The 24264-nt window shown below is 45.4% G+C and overlaps 2 protein-coding genes across 2 annotated transcripts in view; one reads left to right on the top strand and one right to left on the bottom strand.

The window, feature by feature from the left end:
• Nucleotides 1–24264, bottom strand: part of barr (non-SMC condensin I complex subunit H) — a 166717-nt gene that overhangs the window by 133055 nt on the left and 9398 nt on the right. The gene's annotated exons all lie outside the window — the stretch shown is intronic.
• LOC146175910 (long-chain-fatty-acid--CoA ligase 4-like) lies at nt 345–23742 on the top strand. The gene is made up of 3 exons (XM_084582275.1): nt 345–485; nt 16499–17505; nt 21600–23742. The coding sequence occupies exons 2-3, from the start codon at nt 16768–16770 to the stop codon at nt 23031–23033; spliced, it is 2172 nt and encodes a 723-aa protein (XP_084438401.1). The 5' UTR covers nt 345–485; nt 16499–16767; the 3' UTR covers nt 23034–23742.

Raw genomic sequence — 24264 nt, 5'->3', positions numbered from 1 at the left:
ATGCGGTTTGTGTCGCTGTGGAAAAAATAATAAATGAGAACGTCAAATATAGCATTATTTATTTATTTATTTATTTATTTATTTATTTATTTATTTATTTATTTATTTATTTATTTATTTATTTATTTATTTATTTATTTATTTATTTATAAATAGCTAGATAGTTCGATGGCGAAATGTCAGCGCGCAGAGAAAGTGGTTCGCAGAAATATTTCAGGAAGGTATACGCAACCATCCAGGAAACAAAGGACTCCCCACACCCTCGCCACCGCCGCCGATGTCGAGTGCGCGGTGTGGCGGCGCATAAGCCGAGTCACGTGGCAGAGACGACGCCGCGTTTCGACTGGTGGTGAAACGGTGCGCGCCGGGGACTGCGTAGCGCGCGCCCGTCAAAGCCGGAAGACGACGGCAAGCAGAGAGACGCCGAGGCGTAGACCGCACACACTCCGCTACCGGCGGCAACTGACTCCGCATTGCGCGTCGCGGTGAGTGTACATCCCCAACGCTTCAAGCCATCGCTTCTCATCCCGCGCGCACTTCGAGTACGGCGTTTTAGAAAAAAAAGTATCCTATTCGCAAGTAGAACTTCTGTATACAACTTCGTTCTAATCCGCCAAAAAGCAAAGTGCATTTCTTTCTACAACGGTAGAACTCGAGCAACAAAATCTCAGCCTGTATTGGAGAGAAGCTCGCTTGTTATGCTTGAAAACCGATTTTTAATGTGTACCTTTGGGCTGTGTCATTGCTACTGACATACCTTTTTCCCCCATTGCACCGCTCCGATATGTGATTCTGTACTTCTGAAGAGAGAGCTCTGAACCGTACCGATGGGGCGGATGCTGTGCTCCATCTCGCTTCTTCTCGCAATGGAATGGACACGATATAATAGAGCATATATGGCTCCCGCGAAGCAAGCATACTAATTGTCTTGCCTGCTGTAGGTAACCTTACAGGCCCGCAGGCTGCATCGTGGTCGTAACCGGAGTCTCGTAACTTCCGCAGTGTCGCAAGAAGAAGTGAGAATTAGTTTAGCCGAAACCATTCCAGGATTCAGCCATGGTGTAGCATATAACAGCTGTATTTACTCGCGTACTGAGCGAAACTTTTTTTCCGAAAGATATCCGAGATTTCGGATGCGGAAGAGTGTGTGTGTGTGAGTGAGTAGTTGGGGGGGGGGGGGGGGGAGGAGGTTCACGTGGGGCAAAATACTCAAAAAGCATTGAAGATATAGAATTTAGTAGAATAGTAGAACAAATGTATACTTCAATCCAGTAAGGTATAGCTAAGTAAAATAAACGCACTCTTCAAGACGGATTTAACTGTCAAGACTAGTTCAAGAATTTCCGAAATCCACACGTATGATTCTCGTAGCAACTGATAATACTGTCCAAAGTAAGCGTAACTATGTAGTTTTATCAATCAATCAAAGTGATCTTTATTTGTAGGAAACGAAATACATAAAGAATATTTGGACCGATAGCCGCGGGGCTATCGGTCCACACCAGCACTAACAACAGTATTCATCGCGATAGCCAGCGACGATCATTACCATCGAAGATCATGCAATTAGAGAAACCCCAGCGCGGTTTCTGCTAGATCCCGGATTACTCGCGACACAGTGTCAAATATCTTCTCTGTGGAGTGACGTGTAGTTGTCTTGCCGTTTAAAAAATCTATCTTCATATAATTGCGTTGGTTTGGTTTTTGGGGTTTGACGTCCCAAAGTGACTCAGGCTATGAGAGACGCCGTAGTGGAGGAGTCCGGAAATTTCGACCAGCTAGGGTTCTTTAGCGTGCACTGACATCGCACAGCACACGGGCGCCTTGCTTTTCGCCTCCATCGAAAAGCGGCCGCCGAGGCCCTGTATTGGATTCCGCATCCTTGGGCACAGCGGTCGAGCCCCGTAATCACTGCACCACCCCAGCGGGGTGACTTCATATAATTGCTTAGTTAATTCACCGTTTAAAAAATGGCGCATGCTCGCGTGCCAAAAGAAGAGAGGGTTTTTTACTGTACAGGAGAGAAATAAATTGCAATTTTTTTACAGCCATCGGAGGAAGTGCGGAGCATTATGCGCGCGAGTCCATTTGTGCTGGTAAACATGGCATGTACATAGCCTGACGCACAACATGGGTTCAGGGCCATACTTTGTGTCTGGTTACACATCGCCAGCTTTGCAACCCCGTCAAAAACATAAGTTTTTGTGCCATCTCAACAAACTTCTAGATTTTGAGGAGCCTGTATAATAATAACAACAGAAGTTTTTATAGAAACAACTGAACTCTCTGTAGTTAGGATGGTGCCTCGTTGTGGCGACACAACTGCAAAACAATCAACTAAGGAACCTCTGAAGAAGGCTGCAGCACCATAGAGAGGTCCGTAATAAGTGAGTACTCATAACGTCCACCCAAACGTAGCCATACGGCTACAAAGGAAGGCTAACCTGTAGCTCACGATTGCGACAGTGGCGACGGACTTTCGGTGATCGGGACCTTTAACGGTATCGCTTTAAAATCTGTAGCTGCAACAAATGGAGGAAACATTTTGTCATGCTTTATGTAATCGCAGAGAAGTCACTGTAAGGCGACAGGAACGCTCGTCCATAGCCATCCGCAAGTTAGAACTCGCACGAGTTAAGAGTCACTGAATCAGTAAGTTTTGATATCTTATCTATAGTGACTCCAGCACGAATGACTCAAGAGCACCACTACACATCTTAAAAGCAAACTCATATATAGACCTCGTTTCTTTTGAGATGTGCTGCACTTTTTTTTTTCGGTGAGTAAAATAAAGCAAGCTAATAGCGTGTGACAAAAAAAAAAAAAAAATGTCGACTGCATGCTGTGTGTCAGGTTCATTCATTCATCAAAGACACAAACCAGGGACAAAGTACCATTTGTCTTGATTTTTCCCGATTACGCGGTAGCGACTGCGGCAATCTATACGAGCAAGCAAGCTTAAAACAGCAGATAGACAGGCTCGCGTTCGTGGCTCCCAGTGGGGACACAGGAAGCGGTGCTAGTAAAAACAAGCTGTGTTGTGGACGCCTTCCACGCAACGTGGCGCTGCTGCAGAAATGCACACAGATAGCACATATAAAAACGAGAGCGCAAGGTAGCACGTTATCGGTCCGTTTGACGGCATAAGCAGCGGAATGGAGCTGCCGAGAGATACCTGTGCGACATTTAAAGGACCTTAAAGCAGGTCTCGGAAACGAACTGCAAGGGTAAATACGAATTGATGCAACAGAATGCAAGAGATGTTTTGTTCGCCCTCAAAACTCATTAAGGTCGCAGAAAAAAATATTGAGACACATTGAGGCCAAATCCTGGGCCAGAAAATCCGCAAAATCTCCTCTCCCCGTCGCTCATTTAGTCCACTTGCTGTAACAACAGCGGACACCCTACGTGTGTTCAATAGTTTTTTTTTTATGTGTTCAGGTTTAGTTCGTTAGTTTGGGGAAATTTAATGTCCCGAAGCCTGACATGGGCACTCAGACAGACTGCAGCGAGGAGAGGGCGTCAGATAATTTTTGACCATCTGGGTTGGTTTAGTGTGCACAGAGATCGCATAGCACAAGGACGCATTCTGCAAAACGCGGCCGATGCAGCCGGTATTCTTTCCTACGACCTTAACGCACAGAAGACGAACTCCACGTCTACAGTGGTGGGTATACGATGGACTCGCATTTTCAGGAAGAGAAAAATTTAACATTAATTTAAGTCCTGACAGCTGTTATAGTGAGTTTCCTTTTTTCCTAGCTTTTTATTTGTTTCTTGGTATTTTCTTTTTCTGTTTTACTTGTTCTTGTGCACGGGCATCGCTCATCTGCTCAAAGTGACGTGCCACACGTATATTTGACGGCTCGAGACATTTGAGGGCATAACATGGCTGCGTCCACGGGATGGCACAATTATATAAACAGCCGTTGACATGTACCGAGAAAACGCGATGGCTCGATCTCATTACAAATAGAGAGAGAGAGAGAGAGAAAGAGAGAGAGAAGTCAAAGATCTGCATAGAGATTGTGCGCAGTATAACAAATAGATTTGAGTAATATGTCATGCTTGACAGACGGAACGGAATTGAGGCCAGACACGGATGCCTGCAAGCACTCTGAAAAAAAATACTTGCGTGTTGTGGGGCACGCATCATGCTCATCAAATTATTTATGTCCAATGGGCCATCAGGAGCTCGTCACATGCACTAGGAATATATACAAGTGCATAAGAGTCGACATACACGTGAACATACATACGTATTAACATGCATACCTATGTTAATGAGACACCATTATCGATGCGTTCACTAAGCTCGAAGAAAGATGTGTTTTTTTCTTTGTTTTCTTTTTGTAATCGAGAACATTTTGTGCTGAAGACAACGCGGAGTCAAAACCTTTTTAAAGCTGAGTTATGTTTCGCTCTGCGAAAGTAGGAAATGAAACTACACTGTCAAACCTGACGGCCGGTAAAACCATACCCCGCAAAGAAGACACGAACGACCATGTCAAAAATTCCCCTGTTTTTTTCCCTGGTCATTGGGATATCCAGATTTTTTTATTGAACCCGCCCGCTTTGCTTTTTTTTTTTATTTTGAACCAAACTTTACTGGGTCATCATTGTTTGCGTTACTTATAGGCTGTAGTTTTCTTCAGGTTAGTTCCTTTTCACACATCAGCTATATATATTGTGCTGTTACCGAGACCTTTAGTTTATTAATTTGAATGCACGTCGCACTGTCTTTTGTTTGAGAGTAATTTCCAATATGCTCGTGAATGCATTGCAAAGTCCGCGTCAACTCGAGGTTAGTGTTTGGGTGCATACTTCGTGATTAATTGACAGAAAATAGGCCCCACCGATGGGGTGCAGTGGTTAGGACACTAGACGGCTGTGCCCAAGAATGTGGGACCTGTCCGCGGCTGCCGCTTTCCGATGGAGGCGAAAAGCAAGGCACCTCTGCACTGTGCGATGTCAGTGCACGTTAAAAACACCAGGTGGTCGACACCTCCTGAGCCATCCACTAAGGCGCTTCTCGCAGCTCGTGCACTTTCTGGTCAAGAGCCTTGTGTCTCAGCGCTATGTACCGCCAACGTTTTTCTAATGTATATTAATAAGCAACTCCCGTGGTTGCCGAAATAACTCGAGCTAATGAACTTATACGGCATCAAATAATTGGCTTACCAATCTCGCAAGTTTGATCGTTTCATTTCTCGGGATATTTCCAGTGGAATAACGGCCGCTATAAGAAAAGAAAAAGCATTTCTGCAACGTCGAGATTTGGACACAAGCGCATGAAACTGTTTTTAAGGACAACAGGGAGTGTTAAAATAAAGACAAAGTATTATCTTAGGTTTTCTAATAAAATCGAACACTGTAACTTTCGTAAGCATTATTTAGCCACTCGCATGCTTTCCGCACTTCGGCCTGAACAGAGCGATAAGGATTTTACAACCAAGTGACGCTGGAACATGCCTAATTTTTGGCGATCTTGCCTTCGCTTGTATTTTTGGCGCAAGAAATGATGTCGAAACATATTTTCAACTCTCCTGAGCTCAGCTTATTCTTCAACCGCGGACAAGAAAAGCAAACAAAGAAAAAAAAACACTGTTATGGTTCCTTGACAGCTGTTACGTCTTCCTCAACGCGTTTCTTTCCTCTTGTAAAGCGCACCATTTCTTCGCCGCTGTGCGGCTGGCTATTTCGAAGCCTCCATGTTTCGTTTGGTCGGAGGGTTATAAACAGTGCACAAAGAAGTTCGTGCTACGCATCTCTCTGTGTGTGCTACCAACAGCGAGTCGTGTCACGTACTGTTTTCGTGACATTACGACGTTTGATGTGTGCGTACAAGGGCCAAATGACGAACGAACCTATTGTGCACAAATGATCAGATCTGCACGCCAAGGCCTGTCCTTTATGACTGCCACAGCCAGAATTGATCGAGAAGCGTCTCTACGTGTCGTTGTTTTTTTTTTATATATATTTTATGGGCGACATACATAACATCAATAACCCGCCGTGGCTAGGACGCCCAGCTTCTGAACCCTAAGATGCGGGATCGAATCCCGGCAATGGCGGTCGTTTTTCGATGGAGGTGAAAAGCAAGGCGCTCGTGTGCTGTGCGATGTCAGTCCACGTTAAAGAACAGCAGGTGGTCGAAATTTCCGGAGTCCTTCACTACGGCGTCCCTCATAGTTTGAGTCGCTTTGGGACGCTATACCTTACAAACTAAACAAAAAAAAAAAACATCCAACAGGTAGGTCCCATTTGCGGGTCTCCATTATAGTGCCCGACCGACGTGTTTAACATTGAATTAAAGGGTGGTACGTTCGGTTTGGGATGGTTTTGTGTTACGATATTATGACGCCATAGCTCTTACGTCATAATCCTGCTTGATGACGTATTTTTGAGAGCATCTGCGAGCACACGGAGCCTGCTTTTCTCTTAATGGGAGCAAGACTTCGGCCTCAAAATAAGACAATCCCACATGGGTCAGGCTGTCCAACTGTCCACAAGATAGGCCTCAAGCTTGCATATATCATCATCATCATCAGCCTGACTATACCCACTGCAGGGCGAAGGCCTCTCCCATATTTCTCCACTTAACCCGGTTCTGTGCTAGTTGCATCCACTTGACCCCTGCGAACTTCTTAATCTCATCCGCCCACCTATATATATATATATATATATATATATATATATATATATATATATATATATATATATATATATATATATATATATATTTCCCACCATCGGCGCGTTGTTTTCCTTCTACTTTTTATTCAAATATCTCTAACGCTAATTTCATTATAGTACTAATGCAGGTCAACAGCAAAAAATATTTTAAAACAGGAAGAAAACCCTGCGCTTTCATTGGCCTCGCCGACTGTTGGCTTCTTCCCTTCGTGCATAATAACAAGCCCCTCATTTCCCCTTATATTTTCTGCTATTAGCTTACGAGGGTCTCGGTTCTGGCAGTCTTGAAGCCATAGGTAGTGTAAGAGGGTTCTCACACAGCTTCCGCCCTCAGTGTTGATCACGTTCTACGTGACGCTCCCGGCACGTAAGGATGTTACACGTCCGCCGCTATGGATTAGGGTGGCGCTGGTAAACACTCTCAAGGTTCGGTTACAGGCAACATTATTACCCAAGAAAGTAGATCGTTGGAAAGTAATCAATGTAGCTCAGTTGACAAAAGCATCGGAAGCGATATTCGGAGGTAGTGGCTTCGGTCCCCACCATTGACGCGTTGTTTTTCCTTCTACTTTGTATTTAATTATCTTTAACGCTAATTTCGTTATAGTAAGAATTCAGGACAACATAAAAAAAATTTTTAAAAGTGCTCTTTTCATGGACTGTTGGCTTCTTCCCTTTCGTGTATATATTGTATATATGTGGGTACAAATAAAGCCTATCTTTCAGCAAGCACAAGTCGTGTATCATAATGTTGGCAGCATTTGCGACGAGTCAAGCTCACAGTTGCTGGAATAATAAACTACCCCAAACGAGGTCACGAAGCGGGAAAAAAGTCTGCGCAGAGAAAAAACGCAGTACGACTGAGCGCTTTAATTCGTGTAGATAACAATGACAGACAATAAAATTACAACGCGCAAAGACGAAATGATGAAAATGGAGACGTACAATAAAAAGTTTTGCTAAAAAATAATTGTTCAAAAGAATTCTTTGCACACTGCTCAGTTATGAATAAAATTCTAGTGACCGTGTGTGTCGAATTGCATGCCTTTCTCGTGTCTTCATCACCATCGCGCTCTAATTCCACACTTGTTCACGCTTTAAAAAAATGGCAAAAAAATCGTCCCAAAGACAAAATTCGGTCTGCAGGGTAGAGGGCATAAAACATTTGTTGGACTTAACAGAGGTTACTTTCGCCTCCCTCTGAATCATGTACGCGGCCGCGCATACGAGAACGGGGAAATTCTGAGCGCGCGGCGGACGGATTCCGTCACCGCTCAATCACGGCGGCGTCGTCTCACATATACAACGTCCGATCTGCGCCTATCGTGTTTCAACCGTACGAGCACGTTCTTCGTCCGTTGCGATGCCTTCGGTTTGTTCCTTTTCTTCGCCGATGTTCGGAAAGCAGCACGAACGTGACGCACAAGAAGAACAGGCGCAACAAAAGATCGCTCCGCGGTTCCTGCTGACGCTAAATTATGGAAGACTTGTTAAGCGAGAGAATTTATAGGCTCATGAGTGTGTGTTCCCGCGTGCGTCTGTCCGTCCGCAGAAATCCGCACTGAACTTTTATATCAAATGACGTCATCACCCACCACGAGTGACGGCATAATAAACAAAAAATAATCGGTAACCAATCGAACGTAAAACAGGTAATAATTAATTGATTAATTAAAACTTGATTAAAATGAACTACACATTGTAGCATATGTATACTTAATTATCATATTATATAATTAATTGTGACTGATTAACTAATCACGCCACGTCATTAAAGTTAATTACATCACGTCAATGGGTGATACCATTACGGCGCTGTTCGACAAGTGGCGCGAACCGGTCGCGCGACAAGACTCAATAGACTACCGTGCTTTAAGGCTTTCGCCTCCACGCACTTGAGTTGTCCAAAGTGCCTCCTACGAATATTTTTAGTGTGCTGAGAAATACACTAATAGGATCACACAAGTCTATAGAATCGGAATTCTGCGTGTCGTCGCTCGGATTGACCAGGCTGTTTCGTGATCTCATACATTCGAGTTAGGTCATTAGCCGTTGCCATAGCGACCTACACCTGGTGGTTGCCACAGCAGTCAGCGGGACACTAGCAGCCCCCGCTAGAAGCTCCCAGGTGACAAAGCTGGGCACTGATTGGTCGGCGGGTTGTATGACGTCACGAGACCACGTGACACGATCGAGTCGGATATGGAAGGGTGAGGTGAGCATCGAACACCGTCGAACATCGCGTGCTGTTGCTTTGATTGGCTGTTTCATGACTTCAGAAACACGTGGCGATCGCACCGGTAATTCAAACTCAGGCCAATATAGCGAAGCCCATGACATACCTGATCTTGAATTGACCTCTGATTTTAACCTTTGACCTGCACCTAAACCTTAAGCCAAACCAGTACTTCTCAGCACACTGCGATTGGCGTAACCGGGTTAAGTCTCTCGACGTTTTTTATCATGTATGATTTGAACGATAGGGAGATGTAAGCAGCTTTATTTTCGACGTCTTTCTACAGCTACTCTCATGGCGCAGTCGTGGGCGCAATATACAGCAGAATACCACTTGAACTAACGCTTCTTAAACGAAGTATTCAGTTGTACGAACTTTAATTATTGAAGTCCGCCACCAAATCACCATTGAACACTACGCAAACGCGCTTCATTTGAACAAAATTTTGTTATTGCACATTTAAGTTTACGAACACTTTCTGCGGTCTCATCCTGGGTATCCCATGTCATACTGAGCATTTCAACAAGCATAACCTGCACTTTCTGTTGAATATTTGTACGCTGAGAACCACGTTTCATTATCGCGTGACGGAAACTGGCCGTCATTTATATCTTTAAACTTAATTTACTATCTAAACAACCTTATAGTCAAGGAAATCCATAGCTAGTTTTGCATGATTAATTGGCTGCACAGTCATAGCAGGAGATTCAGCCTTACTAAGTATTTTAGCTCCAAGAAAGGCATACGTGTGTCTGCTGGTTAAACGCGATCTGCAGAGGCAATGATCTGAGTGGATGAAATGAAGACCATTGCTGCCCAGCAGACTTTTGTGCCGGTCAAGGTTCACAAGAGCTTGAACACAGTGAGTTCAAGACCACTGCGGTCCTAAGCTCAAAATATCTGCAAACGATTACTGCATTCTTCGCTTGCAAATGAGCACAGGGGCAAATTGAAATTAGGTTCGGATATGATATAAACACCGGATGTTTCTTGAAGCTGATGGAAACAAACTTCCACATACTTATTTCTGTTGAGCGACCTTTCACTTTAAAAGCTTTTTCTTACGGTCTTTAGAAGTTTGTTCAAGTAAAAGTTAACTATATCATGGGCCGCAGCTGCTGAAGCGATGTTGGTGGTATGCGGTTTATTTCCGGTTGCCCTCTGTGGAGAGGAGGTTAGCAAGTTTTCAAGACTTCAGGTGGCGAATATTGTTAAATATTAGTAAACGCGAGGAGGAAGGGGTAGACCGGAGAGCGCCCCCTTTCTTCCATACAGTATGCACTCATGGAGGGGCCACCCCATGTGCTCAGTATATGGATCCTCCGCAGCAGGGGTAGAAAAAAAAAATTCGGACAGCCCATGTACCTAAATGACTATTCCAGGGATGGATGCTGCCGTTGTTGTTTCTAATGTCCATTTTTCTAGAAATTACGATTCACTCAAGAAGTGGCGAGAATGGAGTGGAAAGCGTGAAAATGGCAGAAATGGAAGCCATGGAGTGAAATGATTTGGATATGAAGGGCTATACTTGTATTTATGTTCCTTATCTTGTTTTTATCCTGCTTATATGTTTATTAATTCTCTTATTCATTTAGTATTAAGTGCGTATAAAGGTCCTTATAGCGATAGCAGAGAAAAGTGACATGCATCTACTGCGAGCCGACAAGCCAAGATTCAACTATATTATATTTCTGCGATCGCAACTCTGTTTTCCATTTCGTTTTTTTTTTTTAATCTATAAACAGCAGGATTTGGGAGACAGCCACATGAAAGCTCGCGACAATTAATTGAGGGGGGGGGGGGAGAAAATATCATGATTGGCGAGCGCAGACACACATTCAGCGCTCGCGAGCGCGCAGGAAACCAAAGCAATTATCCGCGATTCCACTGAAACATTCCTCGCTCGCATCTATCCCGTAAGCTTTATTGGACGCACGGAGAGGAAGTCGGAAAAAAGGTCACTTATTAACCTTCCCGTCTCCTCCTGATCCCTCGCAGTCGCCAGCCATCTGTGTATGTATACTTAATAAAGATGGTTGGATGGAATTTTCGTTTTACTGTACAGTTGTCACAAATGCCCTTGTATATGTGTCATGTGTACCATCCGAGAATTGAGTGGACGCTACATCAAAAGTCTTATTAATGCGACCGTACAGTACGCGTCTGTGGGGCTGAAACGTGGAGGTTAACGAAGAGGGTTCTACTTAAATCTAGGACAGTGCAGAGGGCTATGGAACGAAAAATGGTAGGGGTAACGTTACGGGACAGGAAGCGTGCAGAGCAGGTCAAATAAATAGCTCAAGTTACTGACATTCTATTAGAAGTCAAGAAGAAATGGGCATGGGCAGGACATGTAGTGCGAAGAGAGGATAACCGATGGTCGCTTAGGGTAACAAACTGGATTCCAAGAGAAGGAAAGCCTATAGAGCAGGGGGCGGCTGAAAATTAGATAGGCGGATGAGGTTAAGAACTTCGCAGGGATCAAGTGGATGCAGCTAGCACAGGACAGAGTTACTTGGAATGATATGGGAGGGGCCTTCGCCCTGCAGTGGATATAATCATTCTGATGATGATGATGATGACAGTACGCGCAATGCCATCACACACACACACACACACGCACACGCACGCGCACACACACACACACACACACACACACACACACACACACACACACACACACACACACACACACACACACACACACACACACACACACACACACACACACACACACACACACACACACACACACACACACACACACACACACACGTCAGCTACAGGTTCATGCAAATCTGTTTGGCAACACCTTGGCTCAGTAGAGATATCTTAATATCTCGAGACAATGTAATCACAGAAATTAAGTCGTAAACTAAAAGATTAACGTTAATAGGGGTCTTTTTTAATTTCTAGCGTCAGTTTCAATGCGTCATGGCGTCAGGATCAGCGCGCTGCAAATCGGACATCACATACGCGGGCTCAGAAATCTTTGCCCAGTGAGAAGTTGGTCTGATAGTGTCTCCACCAAGAGCCGGCATACGCGTCTCAGATACTTCTCAAGTTCCGTATCAGCGCTATTGTTGACAGGCGAACGTCATATTTCCCTTTGCCCGATTTCCATTTCTACATATAGGAATGCAACAGCTACTCACCGGCCGGCATATAAAATAATATTAAATTACATCCCACTCAGTGCTTGCCAACGAAACGTGAGGAATGCATTCCTATGCTCTGAGAAAACAGGTCACATCAATTGTTAGTACTTTCAATATCTTTATGCAGACATTTATAAAATATAAACAAACCTCAATAAAAGGTAGCTGAAAACTTTCACATTCCGTCATCGGCTTCGTCGTAAATAATAGTACCTCATGAATCGTGTAACAATTATTTTGAAGGCTAACAATGGGCACTGCCTATAAAGGTTCTCCTACATGTGCCAGTGAGTGCCACTTTCCACTCGGCAAAGCCTGTTGCTCCGTGACCTATTCCCCTGATATCACGACGTTTTCGCTAAGTAAGCATTCAATGCTAGCTCAATAAAAAAGAACTAAGAAAAGCTAGAAGTACGCTCTCCTGGCACCATGAAAAGTGTTAAATGCGGGATCCGGCAGGACAATGCCGGCGATAGGTAGTTTTTTTAGGTCGGAAACCAAGATGAGGAGGGGATAAGAAAACGCTTGTGAAACGTTAGCTTGTCCTCGCCTTCATCCCCTCTCTCTTGAGAGCTCTACATGTGCCTGTGGGCTCGTATAATAATAGGAAGCGCCACGAGAAAGATCGCGAACAGCTGCTGCGTATAGCTACTTTGATCGAACCTGACAGGAGGACTGCATTGAACGCTGTGCCAATGAAAAATGAGACGGAACGAGCAGCTGAACGGCGAATATGAGTGCGTTGCTTCGTAAAAATCACACCACAGCCAAATGATGGTTTGTCTTGTTAAGGGAACTAACGACAACAACCCAAGCACGATGCCTGCGAAGAGGAATAGACCACATACGCAGGCTTGTTTCCCTTCTAGTGCGGGAGCACGCTGCAGTATATATCTTCATCTTATGCGCTGAGTCATTCATAGTCATCTTTAATTTTGAAGTCATTTAGTAACTTTTTAGGCGAGTCATACTTGGTTATTTCTATTTTTCCGAGTCATATGCTTAGTCATCTAGGCAGTGCCACTGTTTTAGTCATCTTTAGCATACTCATGGTCATGTACTGTTACGTCTATCTCCACTACATTGTGATGTTATTTCTATTTTTCCGAGTCATATGCGTAGTCATCTAGGCAGTGCCACTGTTTTAGTCATCATTAGCATACTTATGGTCATGTACTGTTAAATCTATCTCCACTACATTGTGATGTTATTTCTATTTTTCCGAGTCACGTGCTTAGTTATGTTTGCAATGTCATTGTTTTTAGTCATCATTAGCATATTTATGGTCATGCACTGTAATTACGTCTATCTGTACCACGTTGTGATCTCCACTTCTATCTGCTGCTTCCTCATTATGCACACGCATGCACGCGTTACCTACCAATGCTTCAAACGGACGCCGACGAGCAGTTTTTGTTTTCATGGTGCTCCTGATGTTTTTGCATTAAAAGGACTAAGGTGAACGTAAGGTAACGAAATTGCTTTTAGGGCGTAAAGTATATTGCCTTGGGTGCAACATCGGATTTCGCCTCGCTGATTTATTTAAATGTAGGTGTTCACAGAGAAGTAGTGAGACAAATACTGCGCCTTCCTCTTCTCAAAGACCAACCTACACCTAGCAAAAAAAAAAATGCCCTGTTGCGGTGGCGCAGTGGTTAAGGTGTCCGACTACTCTACCGAAATACCCGGGTACTAACCCGACCACCGGCGGCTGCGTTTAGATGGAGACGAAACGAAGAGGCATTCTTGAGCTGTGCAATGTCAGTGGTGGTGGTGAAAGACCTTTAATAACTCGAAATAAGTATATACAGGGAGATGTGCACAGGATCCCAGCGGCGTCGGCCGCTGCCCTAGCTGGCCCAATCCACCAAGGCCATTTGTTCTTGTAGGTCACAGCAGCCAAGCAGGGTCGCCTCCCAGTCCTCCCGGGAGGGGTTGGTGTTAGGGAGGATAGCAGGGTTAGATGAGCAGGCCCACACCATGTGGTAGATATCTAAAGACTTCTCCTACAGTGCGCACAGCTGCCCGAGAAAGAAGGGTCAAAGTGTTTTTGAGCTGCCGGGCACAGCAAAGCATTAGTATAAAGGCGGAGCAGAAGCCGCTCCTCCTCCTTTCAGAGGCCTTTATATGGGCGGGTATTGTGTTTTAAGACCATAGCCAGATTGATATTGCAGAACGATATCTTTGAAAGAGTAGGCAGGAGTGAATTCTAATTCCTGATTGTCGAGGTCGAAGCGGAATGCGCCCAGTGAGAGAGAGAGCGCGGGTGGCGGCGTTAGCTGCCTCATTTCCCTGAATTCCCATGTGTGTAGTAGCCCAAACAATATTCCGGCGAGTAGGGTCCCCTGTATACATACGCAGTTTTGTAGAAAGCGGTAGGCTAGGTACGGTACCCAGCCTTGCTCGACGTTCCGACAGGCCCCTCGTGAATCGCAAATTATTGTTTTGTAAGTGGGATGAGATGCAGCCAACGCAATGGCGACGCCCTCTGCGTGTGTTATGTGCCGGGCTCGAAAAGTAAGCGCGTTTACTGCTTTAGATTTGGGGACGACTGCGGTTGTACACAATCCCCTAGGGTGGAGGCCAGAGGCGTCCACGTAGAATACGCCGGATTTAAATCCATAGTGGTGAGCCAGGGCTTCCACCCGCGCCAGGAGCCCGCCATTATGGTACTCTCGGGTAATGTTCGCGGGAAGAGGACGAAAGTGAAGGGCGCGTCTCCACTGCGATGGAATGCGTACGCGCTCTTCCATGAGAGTGGTATGTTGGATATGTAGTCGGGCAAGGAAATGGCGATCCGACGATGTCTTTAAGTGGGCTTCCCGCAGCTCCCGAAATGTGTTCACCATTGTCAACCCCAGGAAACGCTGACTGGAGGTGTTCACGGGGAAGTCAAGAGCCTGTTTTATAATTTTGCGGAGGATGACTTCGAATGCATCCTCGTCTTGATTGGTCAGTGCAGCTTAAAGATCCCCAGGTGGTCGCAATTATACTCCGGAGCCCTCCACTACGGCAACTCGTTCCCTCCTTTTCCGCTTTCACTCCCACCTTCCTTCTTTCCCTTATGGCGCGGTTCAGGTGTCCACAGAATAGTGTGACAGATGCTGCTTCTTTCGTTTCCTGTAAACTAATTATTATTAAAACCCCATGCTGAACAGAGCCTTCGTTCAAGGTTAAAGTCATGCTTAAACCCCCACTATTTTTTCTTCAACGAATAAGTCGGAAACATTGTGGCTGAGGGTTAGCAAACAGTATGGATGTATGGTAAAACTTATTTTCATCGGTTTTAGAGGTGAGATATTATAGTGGGATTGTTGGCCGCGCCAGATGGCCGCCAGTTGCGTCCTGACGGCGATCCCAAACAGTAGTTTCCTCCATGGTAGAGAAGATTGCCTATTTGGACAGACACGTGCGAGGCGATACGCTTTAAAATGTTCGTCCAGCTGCATCGCTGTTTCTGTAAATCTGGACTTCCATTCGCCCTCCTGCTTTTTTATCATTTTCATCCGTGGACATAATTTTATAGCTGTCTCTCATTTTTTTTATTGGAGCTGTCTGCGCGCACACCCTGGTAAAAGTAAATCCGTGTGTAAATCTGGGAGAAATACTGCAGTTGATACCATAGGATACAATGCGTCTGTATTTTTTCCTTTGTAATTTATCAGCGGTAGGAAAAGAAATGAATTTCAGTCAGTGCTTGCACGTCTGATTTCAGTAGCGCAATTTGTAAAGGAAACAGTCGTCTAAATGCGTTTTTTTTTCTTTTTCTGATTTCTAAACAAAATGCTCAAATGTAAAAATTTGCATCTCTGATTCAAGATCAGTTACATACTAATAACTGCAACCAGGAAAACGCCATGAAACTTGTTTAGCCCTACATGATTGAATCTAAACCGCTGACGTACCGGTCTTATTGTGCCCGCTCTCTATGTGCCGTTTTTACACTCATTTGACAGGATTCGCTTGACGTCCTGGTGCCTATTTCTTATTATCTTCAATTCCACAAAGCGCACATCTGGCAAACATGCCTGTCACTTGCGGAAACGTCAACCTGTGGATGCCAGCAAATCAACCCGCAGCAAATTACCCGATGCAGCTCGCAAGCTGCAGATGCGAAGGACAACTAGGTTTGCTGGCATCCAGCGTGAGTGGAACGTACGACCGAATACAAGTGGACATGCTCGCAGAATTTAACGCTGAATTCACACAAGCGTTAGCGCGCGTCTTCGGCAGCACTCATCAATAGAAAGGACAAAACATAGGTTAATTTTATCCTTCCATCATCGTCGCAGTTGGTGCATAGCACTCTAAGTAACAAGTGTCTAAATACACCTTATTTATGGGAGTAAAAGTTTCAAGCTAGACAACACCGGCACCGCATGACGACTGTTATATTTTTGTGCTGCAGGATCGACTTTCGCGGACGGAGATCAAGGCATCCTATTCGGAAGAGGTCTACAATATCCGTCTGGGGCGCCGTCCGCGGGGGAGCGACGGCCACATCACGGATCTGCTAACCATCATTTCGGCATCAAGACCATTATGAAAGCCAAAAGTACCGCTGCACTCTACTAAAAGTCGCCTTCATCTTGTTTCGCTTGAAATCCTGAATCAAAGTGAGGCTTCTTTAAATTCTGCTGCTTCATCATCGCATCCTCACCGTTGGTAAAGGTAGAAATGGCAGCATACATCGACGCCATATTTCCGTTTGCCATCCAGTCACTTCTTGGTCTCATCCAGTGTTTGGCGGCCGCTTACGACGTCATTACACTCCCAGTCTACATCGTACTCCAGAGGCCCTGGAACTATTGGAAGAGAAAACACATTTGCTTCGCCAAACCCATCATCGAGGGCGACCCGTCCTCTCCATACAAGCGGCTGCAAAACGCCGAGTTCGAAGAGTTGAGGGGCGTCCGAACCTTGGACGAAATGGCACGAAGGGCCATTGGACGCCATTCTTGTCGACCTGCCCTCGGCACGCGACCCGTTTTAAGTTGCACCGAAGAGCAGCAGCCCAGCGGGAAATCCTTCAAGAAGCTCATCTTGGGAGACTACGAGTGGCTGACGTACGAAGAGGTAGACCGCAAGACTGACCTCACTGCTCGCGGCTTGCTGTCCATAGGCGTCAGGCCTCGTCAATACTTGGCCATCCTGGCCGAGACAAGAGTCGAGTGGATGCTGACTGCGCAGGCCTGCTTCCGGACCAACATCCCCCTGGTGACGCTGTACTCGACCCTCAGTAACGACGGCATCGTAAGCGCCATCAACGAGACGGAAGTGACGCACCTGGTCACTTCCGCAGACCTACTGCCGCGGGTGCTGCGAATCGCGGACAAGATGCCCCTCTTGACACATATTGTCTACATGGAAAGCACTAACTCCAAGCCACCTGTATCATTACCCACTCAACCTCAGGTAAGAACGACAAATGCTTGTAAGAGACTCGAAACCATCGCCATTAATGCTGATAAAGTTAAAAACTAGTGATTTTATAAGCAACTGCTGGACGGTCCCTGTAAAAGAAATCGAATGAGGCTCTCAGGTATAGGCTACAGACTATGATTCTGCAGCACGCAATCCTTGCATTTTTTTCATGCTTCATTTTTAACTGTTTAATTTTTATTCATTTCTCTTTATATAGTTATTCCTTTCCACTGTACAGGTAATAAATGTGTCATAGTCTCTTGGCAAATTTGCCTGCCTTTCCTCCTTCTCTGCCATTACCTTTCGTTTAGAATTCTTCAAGTGTCCAAAGGCTGGTCGGTGCCGAAGTGTTAGACGGTAAAACATGCAGAATTATTCTGTTGGAACTTTTTCAGTCAATACCAAACGCGGCCTCATTTCTCCTGCTCCAAAATATTGAGCAAAAATTTGATTTGAACTAAATGAGCTCAGGTGAGCTATTTGTTCGAACTGACTTGATTCCGGGAAATGGAGACCTATTAATGTACAAACGAAATATTAAACAGTACTTTACCTTAGCTAAGCACAGATATACATGCATAATCAATAATTAGCGATAGTTTAACTAAGTTTTACTTCGTTTCTTTGCCATGTTTTGGTGAATTGAGAGTGCTTTGGGCTTTCATTACAATGAAGGAGGCCTATTTAAAGTCTTTAGTGCAACATTGACGGAGGAGATGAAGACGACATCCCCGACTGTCTTCACCAACGTATCGTGGACAACTTCATCTAAGCACTCTTAAATTTTACACTTATAGTGAACTTATTGGCAAACCTAGAAGAGAGAAAAACAGCTGGAAGATTTGATGGATTAAGCCTCTCGATGTTTGGACGTGTCACAGTTTGCAATGTTTTCTTCGTAAGCAAGCTGGGGTACGTGGTGAAAGTGCTACACTGCTGCCGTAATAATGTGCGAACGTCGAATAAGGCGTTTGCAGTGTTTGCGGAGGTTCCTCTTGGGAAATGACAAGTCGAGCCAACCATCCACGTAGTTAACCGCTTTATTCTTCTTAGGGATGGTAAAAACTCTTTTTTTACATGCTGTTATTCTTTTGAGACTGGGCAGAATTTTACCCCAATTTGTTTTACATGAAACTGTATTAAAGGAACTATTTGTAGGTATTTGAAAGTAGTAGAATAATCTTGTCATTTTTTTATACACGGTGTTCATGTGGTTATCTTAATCGTGTGATAAGAAAAAACTTCGCAGAGGTATAAGTGAGTCACTGTTTCTTCCACCATTGTACTATAGAACTATATATGCAGGGCAGGCCGTGGTGAAGATGTGTAAAAAAAGATTTTAAACATTTTATTACTCCTGCAGCCAGAACATTCCGTTTTTCGAATACGTATACTGCCGGCTAAAGCGTGCTTGCAAGCGATATCAGTTTTTATGCCATGGTGAATCGACTGATTTCTGTGCAAAAACGATTAAACCATTGAGCACGTTTTCTTGGACTGCTGGAACGTCCTCTAGAGGACTCTTAAGAAGGGTTTTCTATTGACTCCCACGACATCGGGTACCTTCCCCCTGAAAACGAGGACGGTATTCATATGACCTTGTAATAGACTTGTAATAGACTTGTAATAGAGCTGGCCCTACATAGTATATGAAGGAGCAGAATGAAGGTGCTTCATGCAGATCTTGATGCGCAGACAGTCAGAGAAGGAAGCCATTGTTAGATTTATTGAAGTGATCAAACTTGCGGATCCAACACATACTGGGCCAACAAGTTTAATTACTCTAGGATTCAAACAATGCGCTTGGTTGTTATTGACATCTAAATTTATGATTTACATCGATAGCGAATACATGAACACGGCTGAGCACAGTGCTGAGCAGGCTCCCCATGTCCAATTAACTGGTCACTTATAGGCGGCTAAGGGCGCTCTCAATTTTACATGCTTTTTGTTAGATCACGAGTGGTCGCATTTAAATCCCACACAGGAAACAAAGCTTCAATTGCAGGCTGATGCCTGCTTTGTCGGCGTGAACGTCTTTCGTTTTTGAACTTGTATGTGTTCTTAATTTGTGAGCTGTTTGCGCGAATTTGATAACACATTTTCAGTTTTTTGTGCTTTAAGAATTGCCTAATACTGTATTTTGTAGAGCAGCTGCTTTAATTCTTTTCGTCATTACTTTTTCGATATTATGAATGTAATGCCCACTTGCTATGGTCTCAACTAGAGACTGGCAGTATTGCAAATAATTAAATAAACTGTGAGTGCAGTGTTATTAGCATTGCACAACGCGATTGGGTGGGTTTTCAAAGCACGCGGGTTCGACATGAGCATGAGTAATGAGCGAACCACGAACACTGACGCTTCCTCCATCAACTGTCCGTTCATTGCAAACGATTGGAAGGACAAATAAAAGAGCACAGGCAGCATACACGTGTGTAAACGCGTCAAGTATACAGCCAGTGTCCCGGTGTAGGTTTTATTGTGTCCTTGAAAAGACGGTCACTAGAGGATGGCTGTCGGTTTTGTCGCTTTGGCTGCCGTCACATTTAACCATTGCACTCATATAGTATACCTCGTTCGCATGGTCACTGCGACGGATCTCCGAAAGGCAGGTGATAGTATCCGTCATTCTGCCATACTTATCATGCTTGAAAATGTGGGACCGTAGTACTTTCCCGCATTTCCATTCATGCTTCCCGTATACAACCGAAGTTTTAATTATCTCTATCAAGGGGGTGCATTCGGTGTACTGTTAAGAGCCACTGGCGAACGCCCTACGGTTCCGTTCTCATACTAGTTATTTAACGACCCCTTTACTGCTCATATTAAGGAAAGCATCTCTTATATCCACATATTTGTGCATGCGGTGACGATATCTGTTTGTTGTCCCGTCGCACTTATATGCACCTACTGAGCCGCAAGCCCTTCAGCACGCGCTGGAGGAACATTTACATTTCACTTGTTTCCAATAGGTGCGACCCTCTTGCCCTACACTAACCATATTTCACTCGCACTAGCAACAAGACCGGTTCACGAAAAGCTCCTCACTTTCACTTTACAGACGATGATTCATCCGATCCCCTCCAGTGGATAGAGGTCGGTCTGTAGGCTTCCGTTTTTGTATGCATCCGGGCCGGCATCCCGTGACCGACAGTCATCCGTAGATCCGCCCACGCCACGTTCGGGCTCGCCCGTTTCATAGCCACGCGCTCAAGCGACGCACGAGTTCTCATGGTACACCAGTTGATGCATTAGATCACCCATCCACGCATTCTTTACAAGGAACAGCTCCATGAACTTCACTCAACTACCCCGTTCTGCGCCCGTCTCGCACTCCAGGAACACTCTCCTATAAAATGTGCTCAATGAAATTGGCAAGATTAGCGAGTTCAGAAGACTTCCATTCAACTTCATCATTCTTGGACTTTTAGCTGTTTAAGTGAAGCTCCCCCAGCGGCAGGTTGTGGTACTCGCATCTCCCCGGATGCAAGTCGTGCCATCTTCCAAACCTGCACAATTACATATCAGGTGGCGAATTCGGTGGGTATACGTCTCCTCTTCCAAGCCTGCACAATTACATATCAGGTGGCGAATTCGGTGGGTACGTCTCCTCTTCCAAACCTGCACAATTACATATCAGGTGGCGAATTCGGTGGGTACGTTTCCTCGAGTTTGTGAGCAAAGCACCGTACTCGTGTAAAAGCTTTCTCTAGACCCGGAGCTGCATCGCTTCCGTACGTATAATTGTTTTCCGGATTGGCAAACAATTCATTTTATTTGTCATTTCAGCTAAGCTTAAAAGTAGGCTGTACTTAAGCCCGTACCGTCCTGCTAGCTGCCTTTTTGATTATCCTTGAGATTTCCAGCTTAATTCCTAATGGTGATAATTTAGCGCCTACATAACGCTGTTAAGCGTGGCCATAGCACCCGGCTTCCATCAAAATAAGCTTACTCATAAAATCTTTGTTTGTTAAAGCTGCGGACCAAGAGCTTTTCCAATTGTCATCAATGCGTAACCACGTTAGGTGCAACCGCCTCAGACGACGACAAAGCGATTTCTACTGTCTACTCTTCTATTGCAGGTCATTCCGTTCTCCAGCCTTGAAAGACGAAAAACCGAGTGCGACCTTGAAACCTGCCCACCTGCACCGGAAGACGTCGCTATCGTCATGTTCACCAGTGGGTCCACGGGCGTTCCAAAGGGCGCCATGATCACGCACACGAACCTTCTGGCGACAATAAGGTCGTTCGCCAATATCTGTAGAGGGTTCGGAGTCTCAAGCAGCAAAGACACCCACATCGCCTACCTGCCGCTAGCCCACATGCTCGAGCTCTCCGTCGAATCTCTGCTCTTCTGCGTCGGTGCCCGCATAGGGTATTCCTCCCCGCTGACTCTCACCGACAGGTCCACCGCCATCGCACGGGGCTGTCCAGGAGATGCAACCCTCCTCAAGCCAACCCAAATCACGTGTGTACCTCTCGTTGCCGACCGCGTCCGCAAAGGGATATCTGAGGCCGTCGCTGCAAGAGGACCTTTCTTCAAGGCCTTCTTCGACTACGCCGTCGAGTACAAGAGCTTCTGGCTGGAACGCGGCTTCGACACACCGTTCCTCAACCGCTTGCTTTTCAACAAGACCCGCCTCGTGCTGGGAGGGAAAATTAAGTTTGTTGTGAGTGGCTCAGCGCCGCTGTCTACCCACACGCGCCGTTTCCTGAGGGCGTGCTTGAGTTGCCACGTGGTCGAAGGGTACGGCCTCACAGAGACCACCTGCGCGGCCACTGTTATGCACCACGAGGACACGAGCAAGGGACGCGTGGGGGCCCCACTTACCGACTGTTACGTTCGCCTCGTCGACTGGCCTGAAGGCAACTACAGCACCTCGGACAAGCCAAACCCTCGTGGAGAGATCATCGTGGGAGGTGAATGCATCGTAAAAGGTTACTTCAAGAATGAGGAACTGACGAAGCAGTCGTTCCGCGAGGAAGGCGGCATCCGCTGGTTCTACACCGGAGACATCGGCGAGATCTTTCCCGATGGCACGCTCAAGATCATCGACCGCAAGAAGGACCTAGTCAAGCTTCAGTACGGCGAGTACGTCGCTCTGAGCCGAGTCGAATCCGTGCTCAAGTCCTGCCATCTTGTGGACAACGCATTTGTGTACGGCAGCTCGTTGCACACTTATCTGATTGCGCTCGTGACGCCCAACTACGAGGAGCTCCAGCGGGTTGCCAGAGATCTGGGCAAAGAGAAGGGCGCATCGCTAAAGGAATTGTGCGATGACCCCGAAGTGACCAAGGCAGCCACGGAGTCCATCTTGGCGTATGCGCGTTCCAGCGACCTGCAGAAAGTCGAAGTGCCCTTCAAGGTGAAACTTTGTGCCGAGGAGTGGATGCCGGACACTGGACTTGTGACACCGACGCTTAAGCTGTGTAGGAAGCCACTCCAAAGATTCTACCAGAGGGACATCGACTCCCTCTATGGCTCAGGAGAGGAAAATAGACTGCGTCAAGTATGAAATAATAGCGAGGTGTTTGTCAAAAGTTATATGTAAGACAAATACAGAAAAATGTGCTCATTTTGGTGAATGCGCTCAACAAAGAAGAGTTGGGTAGCATGCGTCGGTCAGTGTTCCCCAGAGCACGGACGAATACAAATTAATTCACCTATCCTATGTGACCCTCATTCTAAACAGTGGCCGAGTGGTTGCAGAACTTGCGTATCATTGGTGATTGTGCGAAGTTTATTCGAAATATGGGCACCTGTGACGTGAAAGCAGAGTGAATAAAAATCTGCGCAGTGAATACGAAGATATGAACAAGACGTAAGCTGGGTTTCTAAATACCTCCAGGTGTTGCTTATCAGACAGCAAATAACTGAACAGACATTTTTATGCTCTGGGGTTCCCTTAAGTGTCTCTATCCAATTGTCTTGCAAATCCCAAAATGTACGTGTTCCGCTCACTTGTACGTCTGCTAGTTCAGACTATAGCGCAGTGTTTTTTACGCTGTTCTGCCTCTGGAAGGTATCAACTTGCGCGTCAGGATATCTTGCTCAAACAGTTCACGATCTGGTTTCCAACATACGCTCCCTATGCGTTGCTCACCGTGTACGCACCCAGCTTAATAAGCCATGTATCGCGGTTTGCAAACCTTCAGCACATAATTTAACCCGCTACCCAAAAGTAGGGCATGCTATATCTGTACTCTCTAATAAAACAAGAAAAAAAAACTGTAAAGGAAAGAATGATTCCTGGTTGGCGATACTCCTGAGGTAAAAAAAAAAAAAGAGGGGAAGCGTAAGTATCCTTAAGAGTTGCTATGATAGTATTACCTTGTGGACATTATGTATTTAACTAAGTAATGACCTTAATTATTTGCTAATTAGTAGTCATTGTTAGTAGAGCAAATTAGTAGTACTAAGTAGTCGAGCTAAGCAGTAGTTCGACTTGGTAGTGCTAAGCAGTAGCATTATATAGCAGTGCTTCTTGGGAGAGCTGCTTATTGGGGCTAATTATAGTGGTCTCAATTTTATCGAAATGCGCAGTAAGGACCGAGTTAATTGGAGAGGTATGGGAGAAGCATTTACCCTGCATAGGGTGCAGTCACATCATGATAACAATGGTGGATGGTGGTGCTGTAATGTAATCTGTGGCTGCTGTCTACTTTTCCTGTAGATGGTCGTCGCATAGTGCGTCTAACATATCGCATTGGAAGAACAGCGGGAGGGTGGGTATACAGCGCACCCGG

Source organism: Amblyomma maculatum, chromosome 10 (genome assembly GCF_055883805.1).
Source record: "Amblyomma maculatum isolate TAMU_Amacu chromosome 10, ASM5588380v1, whole genome shotgun sequence".
Taxonomy (NCBI): Eukaryota; Metazoa; Arthropoda; class Arachnida; order Ixodida; family Ixodidae; genus Amblyomma; species Amblyomma maculatum.
Note: the sequence above shows the minus strand (reverse complement) of the source record. Positions and strands in the feature narration are given on the sequence as shown.

What these genes read in the sequence shown, in the direction of transcription:
- LOC146175910 (XM_084582275.1), top strand. Translation starts at nt 16,768, where the DNA reads ATGGCAGCATACATCGACGCCATATTTCCGTTTGCCATCCAGTCACTT. An exon ending in CATTACCCACTCAACCTCAG is followed by an intron (nt 17,506 to 21,599) that starts GTAAGAACGACA and finishes CTTCTATTGCAG; the next exon opens with GTCATTCCGTTCTCCAGCCT.